The sequence below is a fragment of the Neolamprologus brichardi genome, chromosome 5 (genome assembly GCF_056152115.1).
Source record: "Neolamprologus brichardi isolate AB-2024 chromosome 5, ASM5615211v1, whole genome shotgun sequence".
In the NCBI taxonomy this organism is placed as follows: Eukaryota; Metazoa; Chordata; class Actinopteri; order Cichliformes; family Cichlidae; genus Neolamprologus; species Neolamprologus brichardi.
The window spans coordinates 14,536,613-14,557,691 of record NC_142108.1 but is presented as its reverse complement, the minus strand read 5'-3'; the positions used below and the strand labels follow the sequence as shown (position 1 = coordinate 14,557,691).

The following is a 21,079-nucleotide window of genomic DNA, read 5'->3' as shown; positions in this document are numbered from 1 at the left end:
TTCAGTAGCCCCAGAAAGCAAACTTTCTGCCTGATATTATTCTGGGTCAGGAAGCCTCAGGGGTAGATGAGAAGCAGAACAGGCCTGGCCTGTCTTTGGCCCAACAGCACACTGGTCTGTGTATCACTTAGTCCCACTGTGTCTTCCCGAGAAGCTCTGCACGTGAGCTGAAAAACTGACCAGCCTGGTCTCGGAACAAGCGTCACATGGACTATTTGTCAGCCCAGGAACCTTTAGGTTTATTTAGAAGCTGCTGCATGTTGAATTTTTCCTATTTTAATCTAAAGTATGTGTTGTAAACCACGAGCAAGGATACGGTAACAGAAAGTCAATGACAGCCTGCCACCTGCTTTAAAATATAGTCCATCTGTCATCTAGAGGACACGAGCAGAATGAAGAGAAAGCACAGACACTGACTCTTTGTATGATCATATAGTATCTTTTACTTTGTTTTAAAATTATTGTCTTGTAAATAAACATAAGAAAACATTTAGTACAGTACAAAGTCCAAAACACTGATTATGTAGATCAGTGCAATCAGTGATTCATGTTTCAGTCCACGTCTGCAGATCCGCTCCAGCTCAATGAGTCTTATACAAACATGGATTTATAATATACTTATCATAGGGACTTAAAATATTAAAGACATAGTTTTCCACATGTTCCCAGTAGCTAGTATATTAAGTACAGTAGTTGAACCTTTTGGTCCCAGTAATGAATGTTTGTACAATCATTTCTTTTTCAAATCAGTGCAAAAGGCATAGAAACTACTTATTCACTTTCATCTCCACAATACAGTACATGGCAAAGCAATAGACACTATTATACATATAAAGTTACTCCCTATATGATGCAGCCTGTGCTTCAGAGCATATTTATGGAGATCCAGTGCAAGAACAAATGTTGAAATTAAGGCATAAATAATGCATGTTTGACTAAAGATGAGGCCATTTCTGAGTTAAGCTGACAGGTGTTATTATCGTTTCAGCCTCTTCTGAAGTATTCAACATATTCAAAATATTGTTAGTAATAAAACTTGGAAATAATCGACAGCATTTCACCACAATTTGGAGGAGTGACGCTGATCAGCTGCTGGGGGAAATACAGGTCACATTATTGTAATGTTCCACACTGTCAGGTATCTGGGCCAGTGCATCTCGTGGTTCTCAGCATCACACCTGCTCTACCAGCAGGCAGGGAACACTTGGAGGTTGACAAAGTAGGTGATCATGTCCCTTCTCAAAGAACACAATGTCTTCTTTTCTTCAGTCCAGCTGGCAAGTTATAACTTGTAAACCTGCAGTAATAAAACAGTGTTTGTTCCTCTTCGCTGTGGTTTCACAGTCAGACGTTTTTTGAGGGGCGCAAGAGAAAGAGAAAGGCAGACTTTTCTTTCAGCTTATTCTATAAAACTGTGGCTTCCTCCATGGCGTTTGCCCATCTGCACAAGGAAAAGATTTTAGATCAGAAAAGAGTCATTTTAGTCTGCACCATCTAACAATAACCAGCGCTATCGGGTGGCTACGTTATTCACTGAGCTAATTTTATGTCTTATATCTCAGTTTTTAATATTGGTCTATCTTGGCCAAGGATGGTAGCTTTTCTGTCTTCTCCCCAAATTTGGTGCTATTCATGCTTAAATTGAGTTGAAGAATTGCTGTAGATGGTCTGTGGGTTAAGGTCAAGTTGTTCTCCCAGAAAGCAACAACCCGTCAATGCGAAGCAATCATTTAGTTATTTTTACTGGCAAAGACACTGTGAGTTCCCAAGATCAACACCAGCACCCATACAGCAGTAATGCTTGTTGTGTTTCAAACTGAGTCAGGCTAAGAGCTGCGAGCCTCTTTCCATTTTATGGGCTATCAGGTAAATGTGCTTCTCACCTCTGGGCTGTGTTGTTATCTTCAGCTTTGAAAGTGTAGTACAAAGTGTTTTTGTGGTACAGCTGGAAGACATTAGCCTCTTCATCTCCCCTCTGCTTGTCAGGCAGCCTCACTGTGAAACCCAACAGAGGTAAACTCTCTGACGCTACCTTCTCCTGCAGATGGAAGATAAATCAGAGGAAACTAAACAGGTTATCACATACAACACTTTGTTATTAAACCTCGCTACTGCAGTCTGTATAGGTGTAAAATATGTGTGGTTTAGGTTAAAGGGGAGTGCATATTTCCCCTCACCTCTTGGGCTCTGTAGGTGTAAAGCACCTTGTCTTTTAGGAGGAACCACAGTCTCTTCCAGTTCCTTTTGCTCTTCTTGCTTCGCTGTAGACTGCCACTGATTGAGCCCTCCTCCGACACTGTCACCTGTGTAACAATGGCAGTTTTACTTAATAAAATGGCATAGCTGTCACTTCATGACCAGCAATTCATTAACCTTCATAATGCATAGACTCTGTTGAATTTACCTGTGTGAAGGATGCAGTGCCTTTCCGATGTCTCCAAATATTTGGAGGATGAATGTTCTGGAACACGGTGGAGAGCGGACGACTGGAGCGGTTTGACCGAGGGCTAGTCTGCCCTGACATCACAGCAGCATCTCCGCCTGTGGAGAGAGCCCACACTCTTTCAACCAGCGTGAAGGACAGCTGCTAAATTACAACCCAATCAAATGAGAACTCACAGCAGAGGCATATTTGTTGTGACTATGAAGACGTGCACGAATAACGATGAAAACTGCACAGTAACAACTGTGTGAATTCAAGTAATATACTAATGCGATGATAACACAATCACATTTATTATTTTGTCTGACCACTTACCTGTAACAGGTAACTGTACCGTGGTGCAGCTGACAGTAAAAAAGCTGTTGTATATAATAGCAGCCCAGGAGTTTTATCTTTAATTTAGATTGTTTATTTTATTTTCCAATAGTACAACTTCCTGTCTTTTCCAAATATACATTTCAAAGATCCTGAGCTTCATTTCTTTATATTTTGCTTCCAGACTTCCAGAGGAGCCAGACTTTCTTAATTTTTTGTTTTTTGTAGTGGTTTTGAGCGATAGCTCTCCAGGCTTTCTCACAGTCTTTCAAAGTTTTTTGGATGTTGGCAGCTTTTTACTCAGTCACATCCACGTTCTATTCGTGCATTCGTACTACACCACAGTAATCAAGTAATAGGTGAACATTTAAATGAAAGAAATGTTTCACATTATTCACTTATCTACAATAGAAAGTATTAAAGTACATTTCAATTTAAGTATTTCTTTGTCATGTAGAGAAACTGGGACATGTTTTTGAAATAGCACTTCTTTTTCTTATATATAGATACCTGAGGGATTTAATGTGTGATTAAACTTCTTTATACTTAAAAAAAAGGGGGAGCTTCACTGTTCTAACCCATTTGAGGTCAAAGTCAGCTGCATGTGACTCATGATGTAAACTGAGTTTGAAATTCTTAATATATGATATTCAAATGTATTTGAGCACATTTTTCTCACCTCTCTTCTTTAGCTCATTGTAACAGTGATCGCACACTTTGGCCATGCGATCTTTCATGTACTTCAGAGGGTATCTGTTCCTGGAGCAGCTCCGACAAACAATCTGTGACACAAATATACGAAGGAACCACAAAGCGCATTAAAACAAGCTCTAATGACGATTAACACTTGCGAAAGCTACAGTTTGCTGCACCCTGTCTAAACCGTAGATTTTAAACTATCTTAAAGCTCAGTGTTTTATTTGTATGTGGCTCACCCGTCCACAGCCATGGCAGTGGTGTCTGCGAAGAGTGAGACTAAAATCCGAGGTGCAGTTCATGCACATCATCACTTGCGAGACGGGAACAAGTGTGGGAGCCTTCTCTCCTAGAGTCAGCCGGAGGCGATCTCTGGCCTGGCACACACACACACAGAAGCACACAGATATATCAGTGTCATTGTGGTTGGTGCGATTAAGCATGACTGAAGAAACATCATTAAAGTATCAACACAGTTGTTTGGAAGCAGGGTTTGCTCACCTCTCCAGAGCAACTGCTGAATGTCACAGAGCCTCTCATATGCTCAGTCACAGCGCGATTAAGAGTGTAAAACCAGTCCTCTCTTTCAAAAAAGGAACTGCAAAATATACAGACAAGCTCAAAACAAACGCTGTTGTTTCAATTCAACTAGACACCTAATGTGATAGTATCCACTTTCATCTCTTTAGTTTCAAATGTTTTAGACTTCTTTGGTAGCAAAATCATTGTTTTTTTCCCCACCACCATCAGTACCACAGATATTATTGATCATTTTTACAGGATGCTCTATATTGTGACCCACCTTGCAGACAAAGTGATGGAGATGTCTGCTGCCTCTATCTTCAGTGCATTTTGGACATTTTCAATAATGGGTTTACTGACCTGAGCAATCATTCAAGATCAGACATCCAGACATGAAGAAAAAACGTACAAGAAATTCAAACACATTCTTGAAATATCCATGTGCTTTTATGGATGTAACTTGCATGTAAGCTGGCGATTGAGCATTACTGACTCTAATCTTAAGACTGACCTTCAGCCCAGTGAGGGGCAAAGTGTTTTTCAGTCTATATTTGCCATCCTGCTGAGGGTAGGTGTAAAGAAGCACGTCATTCATCTGACAACAGGCAGACATGAGACACAGTTAGTGAGTGCAGATGAAAGGCTTTGTTAGAAGCATAAAAACAATATTCAGCAGTTAAAACAGTCAGCTGAGCAGTTCATCGTTCACGTATATGCAGCTTTTCTCCAGTAGGCGTCACTCTAATGCAAAACTTGACCACCATGTTCACATTTAAAAAAATATTCTTTTTCCTTTTAATTATCAGCAGTTTTCTTGCACAAAGTAAAAACAGTCACAGTGTATTTGAATGCTTACAAACAATAATTTCTCATGCATGAAAACACAATCAGACCCTCTTCTAAAAGAAACCAATAATCGATTTTCACTTCATTAGGAACTTATTGGTTAATTTGAAAAATGGTAAATAAAACTGTGCACCCTCTATGTAGGTTGCGTCTCATGTGTCATGTCCCCTGTATGTTTGCCCTCCAATGAGAACACCAACGTACATGCATAATTTGACAGTAGAAGATCGTTTTTAGATTCATCTCCTAACAGGGAAAGTTTGCCTGTGCTTCCAATGTGTTTTTTTATGAAACAATATCCAGCAGTTTGAAATACCAAATGTTAAAAATTTTCAATAAAGAAATCCAGGATTAAAGTTGTGAGACAACCAATAAAAATATGCAGATTATTATTTCATGTCTGCAGGGGATCTGTGAATTGATAACTCCTACTTATAAATGTTTATGATTATACATATGTGAGATATTTGAGACAACAGTTATCAAAGTTGGTGTCAAATTGCATCATTAAAGTTTTTATTATTTTTCCAGTACATAATTTTATTTACTGTCCCTCTGCATTTTAGTACCGTCTTTGAGGAAACTGCCAGCTCCTGCAGTCTTGTTTTATTATGCTCTCCCCAACATTAATCCCAATAAGCTTGGAAATAAAAGTTATGCTGTGATGATTATCAATATTCCTCCAGAAGAGACATTTACGAGGTTTTTTTAGTGTCAAGCTCAGACCACAAATTTCAAAAACACCACAGGAGGGAAAAACAATCCACCTCGGTCATGCTCTATGGATAATATGCGAAGGCGTTTAATTTCCCAACCTCTCTTGATTGCAGTATTTCATATTTTATATCTTTGTATTGATTTTTCAAACTGAATTTTTAGAGTAAATAAACAGAGCGATTGTATTAAGGTGGTTACTAAGTTTATGCTTTCTGTTTCATCAATGACATCCTTCTCTACTCCTTTATCATCTTATCGCATGAACTTAATAAGGATCAACTGAAGGAGCTAAACGCATGCTAGTCTAATATTTACCAAACACAATTAGCCTTGTAAAACTCTACATGGATCGCTCAGTTTTTAAGGAGCTCTTGTTGACCTTCCCTGTGCTGTCAGTAAAGAACTGGCTCAGGAAGCCAGCATTCAGAAACATCCTGTCAGGAAACCCTGCTCTTAATAGCTCAGTCTGGACATGGAAATAGACCAGACAGAAAATGCCTCACTCTACATTTTACACCTTTAATAAAAATAAGTTCTAATTAAGCAAATAGCACACATATCTTAAAAAGTTAGCATAATAAGAGACTGGTACATGAGTCTTTAATACCAATGTCTTGCAAACAGGAAACAACATTTACCAAAAACAGATGGCGGGGCTGTCGACTCTTCCTGCTGACCTTCATCAGCGTGCCCTCCTTCACAAAAATCTGACGGTTAAAAAAAAAAAAAAAGATTTAATCAAACCAAGCATTTCACAACTCATCAAATCCTGACACAAAGAGGGCATCTGCGGTAATTAATGTTATTTAACCAGGCGGTGTGGGGATTCCCAGCTGAATGATTGTGTAAAGGGCAGCAAGGAGTGGTGCAACACAGACAGGGTGGGCTGGCAAGTTTTAAGCAGAAACAATACTGTTATCAGACACATACCCTGCCAGGCTGAAGCAAGTCCTGCTGGCCACGAACACTGTACTCTATGTTGACCAGACGCAACAAGTTCTCCTGAGAGACAGAAAGAAAGGAGAGGGGTGAGACGCCAAAATAAAAGACGGATGGATGAAAGGGCATTATCGTCATTTTCCTGACAACATCAAGATATTTTTATATTTTGTCTGACTCCAGAGTGGAGCTATCTCTTAAATCAGACAAACATACCATATATGTTTCGCTTTAGACCATGCCCAATCAAAAATGTCAATTTGCCAGACATGTGACTCCAGCTACACAGTTGTAGCTGGATGCTGATTTGAGTCTCTACTTATGACTCTTATGACTATGAATGTTTGATTTAAGATTTCACTCTCAGAGCGCAGCTACAGCTTTGAAAAGTGGGGAAGAGTGTGCCCAGTTTCCTGTCAGTACATCCAGCAGTTGTCAACTAGGTCTATAAACCAGTATCATTGATTGTACTCCTGTATGAATTTTGCATTTGTGTGTGTGTGCTCTTAATAAGATTTTTTAAAAACTGTGATTCTGCATCACAGGTGGTGTTGTGTGTACAAGAGTTAACGTGTGACCCTTACCCCGTGTTTTAGGCTGTCATTCACTTGATCTGCGATGTCAGACATGATTACTACGGCAGCTGAGTAAAACAAACACAGACAGAGGGTTCAGGGTAGAGACGTCAGAGAGGATTGTTTGGTTTCTTTCTGCAATATCATAAAGTTAAGGTGTTAGTACTATTGTGACTTGGCATAAATAAAGCTGAACTGGATTTATTTCATTTCAGTCACGACCACAGTCACATTAAAGGTTTGTATAACTGATGAGATCTTTTTTCCTTGTTTCTGTGTGCAAAGTGATTAAGTTGGGAGTCTGGAAGTGTCTGCATGTTTGGACTAGGTGGCTCCCTTACGGGAGATACAGCAAGAGATAGTGTTGCTTCAACGTGCCTTCTCATGAATTACACATTACTGTCTTCAGGCAGAAAATACTTTGAATGACTCCTCGGTGGGTTACCACCAAAAACAAAGAAATCTAAATTGGCTCTCTCATGGCCATTTCTACATGTCAGATGAGCACGAATAAATTCTTTCTAAACACACAGCCACAAACAGAAGCTGGCAAAGCTCTCCTGTGAGTAGGAGAGAGTGTGAACTTTGCAGTGCACACTGCTGCCTGCTCTTGTGATATGTTTACTGTACCCTGAGTGTCTTCATATTCCTTGGAATCTGGAGAGAGATTGTTCAAGTAATCTGCAAGAGAAAGGAAAGAAATGAATTCCTCCAGAAAGTAAAGAAGACAACAATGTTGAGTAAGATATATTATCTAAATACTGTAGGACGGACGCTTTGTCCTGATTTAATTAAAATTTGGCTCACCCGTGAGGAGCATACGATACTGAGCCACACGCACGATGACCCGCAGAAGCTGATGTTTAAAGGAGGCATTTTCCCGAGCTGGATTTTTCTCCTGAGACACATACATATTTGTTATTTCCTTTAATCACAGCTGCCCTTAAGGGCCACGTTTACTGCAGAAGCTCACATGAACACAAGTCAAACAATGCCAGAGTGGTTAAAAAGGCAAGGAATGAAACTGTCCACAAAAAAGAGGACAGCTGTATCGACACACAAGCTATACAACATCACAGGAGCTTTGAGGAGAAACAGTCATATTTTAAATGTGAACAAGGGCCAATAACCCAAACTTGAGTTTGGGTGTGTGCCTGAACTTGTATTTAGTTATTTCACACAGACACTGCTAGCTACAAAAATGCAAATCTTCGTTAGTCATTAGAAAGACTTGGTTCAATGCTACTGTTAAGAATGGGGCTTGGCAAGTACTGAAGGTATTTGCCCAGTAAATAAATGTAATGGACAGTGTAACATATTTCTGTTTAGAGTATTTTTACAATTATTTGAGTTTTTCACTTTTTTAATTCATAGTGAAAAAAAACAACTATTCTATCAGCAGCCTCTTGTTTTAAAGGGTAGACAAAGAAGCTCACTGCGTTGGCATTAATGCACAAAGTAGAATCTAAGGACTTTTAAACGCCGGTGCTCTTAAATTAGACGGAGAAAACTGCCCAGCTCTGCAAACTTTTACTGCCAACTCCTCTCCTTAGTGGTCTGTAAAATGGACGGAAAATATTGAAAATTCCTCTGTCCATAAATAAAACACATGTACACTGTGCCACTTGACGTTGATCTACAATTAACTGGCATTATTAAAAAACATAATACTTTGAGTAACCAAACCCTGAGGAGAAAAACAGCAAGAACAAACTTGAGACTGACCTGCTCTGAACTCTAAATAACATGCGACTGAGAATAAAACAGCAGCTGTTTAAAAAATTCTTATAATGCGTTTTTGTTGTGCTTATCATTTTTCATGCTCCAAACTTATCAACTTAAAGGCTTTCCTATCTGTTGGTCTCTGGTTAGACAAACACATTCCTGTGTCTGCTTGTTTAACTGAGGCTAATTATAACTGCAGCCTTGGAGCTAAAATTAGTCGCTAATTAATTTGTGCCTGTGTTGGGAAAGTTCAAAAAGCCATTGGTAAATGCAATCAACATAAATTTTAAGAAAGATTTGGTGATTAAATTGTCATTCTGAAAGATTTTTCAATGTCTTTATTTGTCTTTTGGGTGCCATAACTGCTCCTTTTTTGGCAGATGAATGTAGCTGCTGCTTGAAATAAAATGATGAAATCTAGCTACTTAGTGTCTGACTTTTCAAAGCCTTATGTCTCTATTTCTTCTCTCTCTGTCATACACACATGTACACATACATATATGTATATAGAAATCCATAACTACTTAGACAATTATCCTACATTTAAACATCACTAACTCTGTTTTTGTTTTTTTGAACATACAATAACAGTATAGGTTTTCTACTTGACTTCTTGACTATCTAATAATGTCCTTATAGTAAGAAAATGCAATTATAGCTGTGCAGCTTTCACTGAGCACAGCAAAGACCATTTGATTCTCAAAAACACCTTTTTTCTTTTTTTTTTAATCTATAGTTCATTTTAACAATATGCCATTTTGAATTTGGTGCTACCTTTCATAAGTCAGTTAAAAGAGCCTGTCATAGGTCATACCTCAAAACGTTGAACAATCTCCGCAAAAGCGGGCGACGTTCGGCAGCTGTCCTCCAGTAAACTCATGCTCCGATCGTAGTGGCCGATGTAGGTGGTAAAGACCAAAAACTCTGCTTTCCTGCTCAGGAATATATCTGCAATCGTTTGGCTGTCCTCCCTGAATGAACAAACAGAGGTGAGATCATGACAGAGAAGTACCCACTGCCCTTAGATTGCTTTCTGAGCAACACAATAGAGGAAGAAAAAGGTTGGAAAGGATTTTTCTTTTTCAATAATAGCTTGATGTGTTTTAGCTGTGTGTGTGTTGAAGTATTTCCTGTTTAACAGTAATGTATGCTGTCCCATCGCTCACCAGTGTTGGATTCGATTCTCTAGCTCAGTAAGGATCGTGCGGTGCAGGGTGTAAACATCAGGAAGCTCATTAAGAATCTCTCGAAGTCTCTCATCATCCAGCGCAGGTTCCCCTTGGTCTCCTACTGTCGACCGAACAGCCTCACGAAAGTCCTGGCACATGGATGAGTGTGGAGGAATTAACTTTATGTCACAGTTTAGGTTAAAATATTACTTCCAGTTTCCCAAAACCACGCAATTAGCCTCCAACAATCCGTCCCTTTCTCCACCATAGATGGACTCTCCCACAGCAGGGAGAGCATAAGCTAATATATCAAGGAATCTCATCATCTCTTCAAGCACTGGAGTGGTTTAGGTCACTGGTTATGCCCTATACTGTAGCAGGAAGCAAAATGAAAAAAAACAGGGTTTGCTCCTGTCTCATTATCACAGCAGAGGTGCTCCACACTGTTTCAGTGGAGCTACAAAGAGGACAGCAGAAGAAAAGTGTACTTGTGCTAAATGAGTGTGGTGAAAATGAGCTTGTGAATGAGTAACTATGGTCTGAACACACAGCAAAGCAGACGCAGGAATAAAGGTATTAAATATAAACCTGAGCTGTAATGTTACCCGTACTGAATATCTGGATGCATACAGGAGATGTAGAGTGGGTTGGATAATTGGAAAAGGATATATATATATATATAAACTTCACTTACTTCCTGGAGCACCTTGAGGGCTTTAACATGTCTGTGGGTAGATAAATAAAGCCACAATTCAGCGGGATAGTACTGGGAACGAGACTGCTTTTAGCAGATATGCTTAATAAGAAATAATATGTTAAATAGGAAACTTACGTTCTCTCTGAATCCACCAGCTCTTTGACGATATAAAAGGCTCTGGATCGACCGTCAGGCTGTAAACAATCATATTATTTACTTGGAATAAGCCTCACGTTGGGAGAAACTAAAGCATTCTGGTGCAGGTTCAAATGTAGCTGGCTCACCACTCAACATCATCTCCAAGCAGCAATCAAATTCTAAATAATGAGGACAGCCCTGTAGTAGCCCATTAACCTCCATTAACCTGCATTAAAATGCTGGCACTGGAGGGCATTTTTGCAGTTGGCCAAGGTGAAAAAAATCTGTTTACTCTGTGTTATGTTACTCCCTTCTTACAATACATCTTCATTTCTACCAGTCCTTTGGAGGTAAGGTGACTTCTCTGTAAAAACAATTAAATAATTAAGTTTTATTTCTGAGGATGGAGGATTTTCTAAATAAGAGTAGGTGAATAAAAGGCTTAGTGAATGGGGACTTCTAAGCTAAGTATGTTATGGACAAGATATTTAACATTTTGTTGTAGAAATCTGTTGTTCTACCTATAAAAACTTTTTTTCTCCCCTCAGCGTGCATGTAAGGAACCCAACCTGTCTGTCATAGTTGTTTTCTGTCACTGCCTCGTCTTCCTCAGAGGTGCGTCCTTGGTCTTCTTCACCCATTGTCTTTCTCCCATCTTCACCCACCGGATTAACCTGTGGGCCAGCTGCCAACGCACACACGTTGTATGCTTCTGTATAGGCACTGTGGGAAGCAACAAAAAAAGGGGTGGCTGGTGTGAAACAAGGCAGCGTGCTGGATATACAGTCCAAAAAAATGCTACAGAGTATATGCACACTCTTAACAATGATGACAAAAATTCATGTAGCATTTTATTGGTTTCTTTTGCACTGAATTTGGTCAAATGGAAGTTAAAATTTCAAAAACATGTTTAATAATATCGCTCTTGTTGGCTTATTTTTATGAGGCTGTACCTCATTTGTTTTCTGGCTCATAACACTGATGTAACAGCCTCATAACTACTCTGCCTAATTTACAGTTTTTATTTGTTGAGCACAAAAATATTTTCAAATCACACTTTTGCCTGGTAAAAAGGATACAGAGACTTATTTCATCTCAAATTCTCTCAAGTCTGGTGTCACAGGCCTCATAGTGTTACTGACTAAATTAAGTAAACGTGGGGTATTATTTAAGATGGACAATAGTCCAGAACGTAAGGGGTTTTATGAAGATATGGAGAGCAGAACTTTAGCACCTTAACATAAATACTGAATACAAGGACACAGAGCTAACGCCGAAACAAAATAATATTTGCCAAGGAGCATCTTAAAGCTCACTAAATACGACATTTTAACCTATTTAATCCACAGAAAAGTGATTGCTGTGACCAAAACATTCCAGCTGTCTCTGCTTTTTGACTTACAAGAAGTCTGGCTAAACTTACCTACCTTCAGGATCCGTAATTGTTCTCATCATTAATCGACAAAAATCAAAATATATGGGGAAAGTGCTTGTTCCTTCTTATTCCTTAATAATAATATATCCACAGACACTTTGTTATAGACACTGGTTCAAATGCTCAACAATGGAAATATCCAATCAGCCAATCACATGGAAGCAACAACAAGATGACCTGCTAAGGTTCAAACTGAGCATCAGAATGAGAAAGAAAAATGATTTAAGTGACTTTGCATGTTGTTGGGGGTTTTTTTTTTGGTGTCTGTTAGACAGGCTTGTCTGAGTATTTTAGACACTGCTGATCTACTGGGGTTTTCCCGCCCAGCTGACTTCTGCATTTACGAAGAATGGTCCAGAAAAAGAGAAAAATATCCACTGAATTGCAAAAATGCATTTTGGTGCTGGGTTACAGCACCAGAAGACCACACAAGGTGACACTCCTGTCAGCTAAAAACAGGAAACTGAGGCTATTATTCACACGGGCTCACCAAAATTGGACCATAAAAGATGGAAAAAATATTGTTTGGTCTGATGAGTTTTGATTTCTGCTGTAAGCTGCTGCTGAAAGCATGGATCCATCCTATCTCACATTACCAGTTCAGGATGATGGTGGTGGTGTAATGATGTGGGGGTTAGTTAGCACCTTTGTGTTTTGGTAGATCTAAAGACACCCATCATGGATGTGCATCTGTCAAATCTGCAGCAACTCTGTGACGCTGTCTATGTCAATATGAACCAAAATCTCCAGCACCTTGTTGTTCTGTGCCACAAAGAATTAAGGCAGTTCTGAAGCTAAATGGGAAATCAACCTTGTACTGTACCTAATAAAGTGTCTGGTGAGTGTATATTGCATCCCCTTGGTTGAAAACCACTACTCTAGCCTTAAAATGTGTCATTTCATTTTTTCCCCCACACTTTGACCAAGTGATTCTATAATATGAGCTTCATTCATGTGAGAATAAATCAGATGAATTTTATTTAACCATTCAAATCATCTTTATGCTTGACATTGAAATATCACTATAATAAACATAGTCAGTGTTAGAATTAAATGTGAATAGATAAAACATTGCAGGTCTGCAAAAGCCAATAAACTGATTCTGAAAGGCCCGCGGTGACAACTGTACCCGATCAGGGACACATGTTGGTATTTTATGCTATGAGATTTCCTTCTGCGGGGAGCCCAAATGAATATGCTAATGTCTGCCGCTCAGCGGGGAATGTAAGCTATGCAAATAACAACACATCCTTAAAGTTACAGTGGTGATGCAGTAGTCCTCTACGTGACCAGATAATTGCTTTGCCAATCTTCCTGCCATGTTTCACTCCAAGCACCGGTGGATTAAATCCCACTGAGATGCAAATTAGCTACATATGAACAACATATGTGAGCAGTTCAGATCTCTGCATCACACACATTAGAGCTGCATGGCCCATTACTGTTTACTAGATCAAACTTTGAATGAGATACCACAAAACTGCACGGACAGTCTCTATATTAGGCTTTTATATCACTGCCAAAGAAACTGCCTCCATCTCTTCACACACTCCTGCCACAATGTATGACGTCTCAAGGCGAAATGTGCAGCGATAAATTACAGGAGATAAAAAATATTGTTTCTATCTTTTTCCTCAAGCAAGGTTCCCAATGAAAGCTGACTGGAGAAAAGACACCAATTATCTCCAAACTATCTGTTAATATGGCTCCTTCAGGCTATTGCAAAATTAACATCCTCAGCTTCTAACTCTACTGTCCATTTGGAGAACTGTGATTATGCTGGCTTTATTCTGTAGAAGCTGAAACACCGTGCAGAAATCATATTCATGCCACTGTTTGTTTAGGATTAACATTAAAAGGTCAATTAAGCAATTAATTAGTCGTGCATAAAATAATAATAAAAAAAATCAGCAAATAATTAAAAAAACAACTGAGTCATTAATTATTTTAAAAAGTTTTATTTCAATCCATAAAATGAAAAAATCTTGTTACTGTAGCTTCTTAAATTTGACAACTTTGCTGATTTATTGAGGTTGTAGCTATTCACTGTTTATGTAGTATTTACGATGGAGTTTTGTTAAATACTTTTTTTCCCTGTTTTGCTTTGACAAATAAGGCTCAACTGGATTAAGTAGATTATTAGTACTGTTATTTTTAAAATTGTTGTTGTTTTGAAAGAGAACTTACATCGCTGACCCTGCTAGACAGATACAAAGTCAACAGGAACTGGAAGGGTTTATGGGTTTGTTATAAACCCCCTTTGTAAGAATTGAAAGGGTGATGATTTTTTAAAAATATAAATTATATATTCAGTGTTAAACTTTAAGCATTATATACATGGCTGACCATTTTTTCCCAAAATAATTTTTCTCTTGAAACAATTTTAACGTTACATGAGTCTCTAATGAGCCTCACGTTAATTTGCCTTTTCCAGTTAATTTGCTTTTTATGCACCTTGACCCTGCAATTCTATCATTGTTATTAATTATTAATTTACATCTTAGCACTAGCATCATCATTATTATTATTAACATTATTAGTGTTAATTTTGTAACCCTTTCTCTTTCCGTCTCCAAAAAATCAAGATGGTGACGATTATATTGTCAAACCGGGGGGCAACCTCTGTGAATGAAATATGAAGTCAGCACATGAAGTGGAAAAAACTGCAGTTCCTCAAGACAATGCTTAAAGCTTTCTGCAAAAGACAGTCAGCCCCTACAGGCTCACACTTTAAAATGTCCAATGTTACAGGACAGAAAAACACATTTACAGTCTGGTACTAAAAACAGTTTCAGCATCTATGGATAGGCAGCTGGAGCCAGTTGGGTAGGCCTCACCCTAGTTCAAGTCATTAAACTGGACCTCCCAACTGAGTGTGCATTTGTGTGTCATGTTTGTGCAGTTTGAGCACTTTTAATGTGTTATCTGACTGATATTTAGCTTTATTGTTAGATAGACCATTGCAGAAGTCTGTGCTTAATTAGCTGGTATTACCTGGTACAGCTTATGAAAGTAGCTTGCTCACCATGCTGGCTATAGTGGTAACTAATACCATCATTTATCCATATAAGGGAATAACACAGCAGACAAAAATGCTAATGTTGATGCTTCAAAATGCAGAATTTATAAGTTACAGTTATAGAGTCAGGGTGGCTTTTATACTGTCTATGTACCAAACACGAGGCTTCACAACAGGACGTCATGGAGGTATCTTTTAAATAAAGTCTGTTTATTTAATTTATTTGTTGGGTTTCAGCCTTTACTTTGATAGAGCAGTGGCGAGAAGACACTGGAAGAAAGAACAGGGCAGAAGACATGCAGTAAATGGCTGTGGGGCATAATCCAACCTAGGCCTCTATACTAGGCTTATGGCATTTGGGCCACTTGCTCAAATCACTGAGCTAAACCAGTGTTTGTAACCATGATAAGAGAAAGCAGCAAATGCTCTGGTTTTTGTGTTTGTGTGCATAAGTTACCTGCCTGGTCTTTGCTTGAAATTTATCCCTTAGGTCATTTTCACATTTCTTACTTTTTTTATTTGTCATTATTTTAAAAAATATTTTGCATTTTTTGGCCAAAATAAAGATTCTTGATGAAGCCACCTTGGGCTCTTCAATATTGTCTTGGGCATTTTCACAGTTCTCAAATGTGTAGTAGATAAACAGGTTAATTTACTGTATTAACTCAAGCTGCAATACTATGGGGAGCCAGTGTGTGTACATGCAAGTGAGCACAGTTTCCATATGAAAAAGCTGGAATTTAAACAAGTCCCTAAATAATAGTATCCATGTGTAGTTTAAGGCACCAGAAAAAATGTTTGCCCAAACCAGAGTAATAATGCCATACAACATGTTCACATGTTCACATGTTCATCATCAACTCAAGGTGTGTGCAGGGTGATTTATTAATTTAAAACATAAAATATTTAAGTTTATAGACTGTAAAATCTTCTTGTGAGGAAAATATATGAAAGGATGAAGACATCAAGCTGTTCATTGATGACTAAGAGTCGGAAGTACACCTGTAGGTTTTCCAATGGTTGATTTTAGGAGTTAATTTTCACAGAAATGATATAGAGTATAAAATACAACGGTCTGAGTCAAACCACACTGTGTCAGCCTCTTCAGCAGTGTATTATAAGCCCTGCTGTACAGCTTTGTTTGCACATATAGTATAACCTAAATGGTGAACATGAGCAGAGGGAAGCTCTTTGGTGAACAACTGCTGACTACAGAACACACTGAGATTGTATCACTGCCTGTTGTTTCTGAATGGCTAGAGACAAGCAATGACTCCAAAAGACTCTGACTATTAATCATCATGGACAGCCTGTATGATATGGGCACAGCTAACAGGAATGTGGGGGTGGGGGGTAAGGGGGAGGTGGGTTAAAGTCAGAGCCGCCTGGCTGATCATACCAACAAACAGCATCCCACTAGGGACACAAGAGGCTCTGCCTGCAACATCAGCCCAAAAGGACCCCATTTTCTGTACCTAAAGGGATGATTTATGAATGAAAACAGCCCGTTTTCAATTACATCTTAAGCCACTACCCCTACACCAGCATTTCCTCTTCTCCCACTCAACAAGCCATGACAAGCCAAGTTTAATCTTACTGCAAGGTAAGAGGTAAGCTTCCTCTTTACATACCTGCAGGGATCATAGCATCAGGGGGGTCTCTATATAACAAATAATGATCATTCCAAGGACATTATTAAAGTGACCATGAAGTAATAAAAAATGGTAGTGGCAGGAATCACTAATATGATGCACAATTGCCATGCGTGTTAGCTGTTTGGCTTCTTGGTCTTTTAGTAAGACACTCCACTGCTTTGGTGCTGATGGATTTATTGCAAAAACTCTGGGATGGACAGACATAAAAATTGATGCAGAGATTCATAATCTCCAGACGGTGAATCCAGTGTGGAGCCCTAACTTAGATAACATGTCTTTCTTCTGATAACATCAACACGTCAAATTCGAATTGCATAAAACCTTGCGTGTGATGTTTAGTGGTAATAAGCAATTACCAAGATAACATTTTAAACCAACATTGTTATTGTTTTTAGCAATGTCATCATTCAAGGCAGTGCTACAAGTTTTGGTTCATTTACATACCTTTCTGTTTCCTCTTCAAGTGACTGAGTTTTTTTCTCAAACCCAGGGAGGCTGCTCATGTCCACATAACCATCTGTCTCATTGGCAGCAGACAGCACTCGACTGGGACGGACAAAGAAGTCTGTGAGAGGTATCTGTCGAACAGGCCTCCGCTGCGGCACCGGGAGGTTCTCGTAGTCTGAACTGATGGCCGGAACATTCTCGTAGTCAGAGGTATCTGTGTTGGGGACAGAGATGGACCGAGGCTTGGTCAGGGGGAGAGGAGTGAAAGGCACACGAGAGCGATCCTCGAAGGACTCCACCCGGACAACGCTGCGATTGAGGAAGGCCACAGTGTTCCCTTTCCTTCTGCTTTCCTTGTAGAACAGGAAGGGAGAGGCCGGCTCAGGTGAAACTTGTAGTTTGCTGACTGAGCGTGAGTTCAGCTGCGGAGAGCTGTTTATGCTGCTTCTATCTAAATCCAGTAGTCTGCTGGGCGTACGGTGGCTGGACTCTGCTGAGGGCTTAAAGAACGATGGTTTGACATCGACCGCGGGCTTGTTTTCTGTCTTCCGCCTAAATTTAAGCATGAGAAAGCGCTTAAGGGAGGACTTCTTTTTCCTGTTTTTCTCTGATGAGTCCCCCTCAATGAGAAGGGAAGGAGAACTCTTTGTAATAGGCCTCTTAGTGATGTAGGCCAGCTCAAATGGAGGAGGGATATCCACTGCAGATGTAGGTGTGGATAGGGCACTGGATGAGAGAGGGGAGCGCCTGGAGAAGCTTTCAGATGAACAAAGGGCACCTCTCTGTCTAGGAGATCCTTCCCTGTAGACACACAGAGATGAGTCTTGGCCCTCCATGGACAGGGAACGGGGGTACAGGGACAAATAATGGGGTTTTGAGTAACTTTTGTGCCGTGTTGAGTTTAACATGGGGCTGCTGCTCATTGCAGGTTGTCCAAATCCACTCGTGTAGGGCTTCTGAAGAAACTGCACTCCTGTATCCTCCACTTTATTAGTAATGCGGTGTGACAAAGAGTGGGATCGAATCCCGGTCACTTTCCTATCAAAAGGAAAACCATTTTCCACATACAAACTTTTCCCTGGCTCCTCGTATAGATGCTCATCGCTGATGTCCTGCTCCGTGTCAGTGGTGTCATCCAGAAAGGGCACAATGTGGCCCTCCGAGTCATCGTCGTCTCTGAAGACGTCAGAGTCGTTTGGGGACAGGAGCTGGCTTCCTGAGCATGAAGAGGTCAGTGAGGTATCGGCATCTGTTGGTACTGAGATGGATATCTGCCTGAACCTCGGCTGGAAGTACAAATGATTTAATACGTCTCCCACTGCATGAGAATTATGCTCTTCAGTTTTGACAGGCATCCTTTTCGGACATATCCTTACTTTGTTTTCATGAGTGTTGTTAGTGTAATCCTGAGAACCCAAACACTCCGTTTGTATATTTTCGGCTGTTTCCTCATATTTCCTGGCTGATACTCCATGGCTGTTTAAAGAAGAAACTGTACTTTGTGTGAGCGCACTCTCTAGTGGTCCACAAGTTTTGTCTTTCCTTGGCATCAAGTCTCGGTTTATAATGTCCTCCGAAGAGATGTAAAACGGCTCATAACCTGGATCGCCTTCTAAGCCAGTGTGCCTCTTAGCTGCACCAGAGATCTGTTTCTGGTCGTCAGGAGTGAAGTCATAAAAACGGGTGTGCTCTTGGCTTTCACCTTTTTCTTTAATCTTAGGGCTACACCTCAGCTTTAGGATGTTACAAGTGAAACCACAGTCAGAGACTGGTTCTACTTTCTCTTCAACATCTGCTAGAAAAACACACTTGTCATCAGCCTCAGTTGTGCTTTCTTCACCCAGGACATCAGGTTCATCTGTACAAGACTCAGTTAGATCGTCTGCTGTATTTGCATCCTCTTCAATTTGACGCTGCTTCTTGTTCAGGTCTCGACTTTCACCAGAATAACAGCCTGCCTCCTCATCGATGCTGTTAACAGAAAAGTCTCCCACAGAGATGCCATCTGTGTCGGCCAGCGCCTCACCTGCATCGCAACCTTCAGCATCCATGTCCTCCGTCACGTCTGTGTCAATCATCTCCACTGCCTCCTCCGAGTCAGCCGTGGGTCTAGCATCACTGATCCAAAGTGTTTCCAGGGAATCAGCTTCCTCTGTCACAGCACTGTCAGTTAATCTCCAGTCCTCATCCATCTTCAGAATCATATCTTCATCTTCTTTTTCCTCCTCTGTCACATCTCTGTCCTCCAGCCCATGTGACCCCAATGGTGAGTCTGTTTGTGGTGATTTGAGGATGTAGGAGTTAAATGGTTGCTCCGTTGGCAATGTGTCTATAATTGCTTTGTTTAGACCATTCTCTGTCTCGTGCTCCTCATCAGCCTCACCATCTGAGGTTACCAGGCTGCCATTACTGCATCCTCCCTGGCTGCCATTTACCTCTGATGTGACTTTAGGTTTTGGGGCTATAGAAGGTTTAGGACCCCTGGCTGCAGACAGAAGGGGGGACAGCTTGGCGTGACAAACAAATCTTGGCTTGGGAGCAACAGAGGGCTTGGTGCAGTCTGAAAGAACAACAGGAAAAGGAAACTGTAAGATTATGTGCTTTAAAATAGATTGCAGGTCATTTGCATTGTTTCACTGTGACCTAAAACTGATTAAAGATTCACAAATGATAAAACTTTGAACCGTTTGTAAGAGTCATATTTAGCTGTGCACATTTTCTTCACAAAATCTGTAGAATATTTCTTTGTAAAAATATATATTTCCATACATGAAACTGACAGTACAAACCAAGATAGCTCCTCCAATTGGTACAGCTTGGTGGTGTAAGATTATAATAAAAGATGCTAAATTAGTAATGTATACTTTGATATTCTTCAAGAAAGAATTGAAGGGAATTCCCTGATTCACTTCCTGTGATTCAAGCGAGAGACACTCCTGTCAGGCTGCCTGTACTGCTTTAAGAACAATAGGTCACTTTACATGTCGCAAAGGACAGTGCTAATAAATCAGCACATGTACTTCATGTGTATTCAATACATGAATTACATCAATACATTATGCAATGCACAATATCAATATAAAGGAAGTGTTAAATTAAATAGGCAATTATGACAGTTGCCTATAAATAGAAAACATGCAGTTAAAGATTGATTTGAAGTTTTCAAATCCCAAGCGAGCTTCATTTTTGCTAAAGCGCTCTCTTTTCTTCTATATAACCAACACCATACTTCCCTGTAAAATCAAGAAACACTGGGTAAAGGCACACTTTGATTTGCTCCATATCCTGTTGCTACCGCTGGAGTCATTCATTTACGAAGAAAGGAGTCAAAGTGAGACTCCTTTGACTCCTTATATAGGAGTCAAAGGCTATCTCTTTAAAAAGATGAATCTGTAAGATATAAGTAACTGTAAACTTCGTATGTCTTCTAATTTTCTAAAAATGTCGAAAGTGAAGCGGTTCGTGGCTCGAGGCAAATCGTCTCACCTGTGTTCATTTTTGGAAAGCGAGTATCTCCAACATCTCGTCCGCAAAATCAGTCAGGACACAAAAAGTAATAAAAATGGAGCAAACAGCAAACTCTATTGAATAGTCTAAGCAGAGAGTGAGTGAGTGTGCCTCAACGCAGCCCTGCCTTCTGGGAGGGAAACGCTGCCCAGCTGATCGCTCGCTGGTGCGTCCTGGTGCGCGCCGGACGCGATTGGAAACTGGAATAAACCGCACTTGAGGAGAATCCCTGCA

The 21,079-nt window shown here is 39.9% G+C and overlaps 1 protein-coding gene across 2 annotated transcripts; it reads right to left on the bottom strand.

Annotated features, from left to right (window-relative positions):
* Nucleotides 1-434: 434 nt before the first annotated feature.
* fgd5b (FYVE, RhoGEF and PH domain containing 5b) lies at nucleotides 435-21,079 on the bottom strand. Of its 2 annotated transcripts, none has more exons than XM_006807593.2 (21): nucleotides 20,825-21,079; nucleotides 17,336-19,898; nucleotides 11,352-11,505; nucleotides 10,780-10,838; nucleotides 10,642-10,672; nucleotides 9,945-10,096; nucleotides 9,593-9,749; nucleotides 7,861-7,951; nucleotides 7,684-7,734; nucleotides 7,063-7,121; nucleotides 6,470-6,541; nucleotides 6,178-6,246; nucleotides 4,488-4,571; nucleotides 4,257-4,336; nucleotides 3,956-4,052; nucleotides 3,694-3,831; nucleotides 3,438-3,540; nucleotides 2,405-2,541; nucleotides 2,178-2,303; nucleotides 1,884-2,038; nucleotides 435-1,441 (listed from the first exon to the last, which is right to left on the bottom strand). In XM_006807593.2, the coding sequence occupies exons 1-21, from the start codon at nucleotides 20,832-20,834 to the stop codon at nucleotides 1,405-1,407; spliced, it is 4,425 nt and encodes a 1,474-aa protein (XP_006807656.2). In that variant the 5' UTR covers nucleotides 20,835-21,079; the 3' UTR covers nucleotides 435-1,404. The 2 variants fall into 2 exon arrangements, with proteins under 2 accessions (XP_006807656.2, XP_035771112.2); XM_035915219.2 differs by having other exon boundaries at nucleotides 2,205-2,303.

Bases quoted from the DNA above. Each gene is read 5' to 3' on its own strand.
- fgd5b (XM_006807593.2), bottom strand. The intron at 11,506-17,335 runs GTATGTAAATGA...TGCTTCCCACAG, and splicing joins CTTGAAGAGGAAACAGAAAG to TGCCTATACAGAAGCATACA. The intron at 7,735-7,860 runs GTGAGCCAAATT...TTTCTCTTGCAG, and splicing joins GTATCGTATGCTCCTCACGG to ATTACTTGAACAATCTCTCT.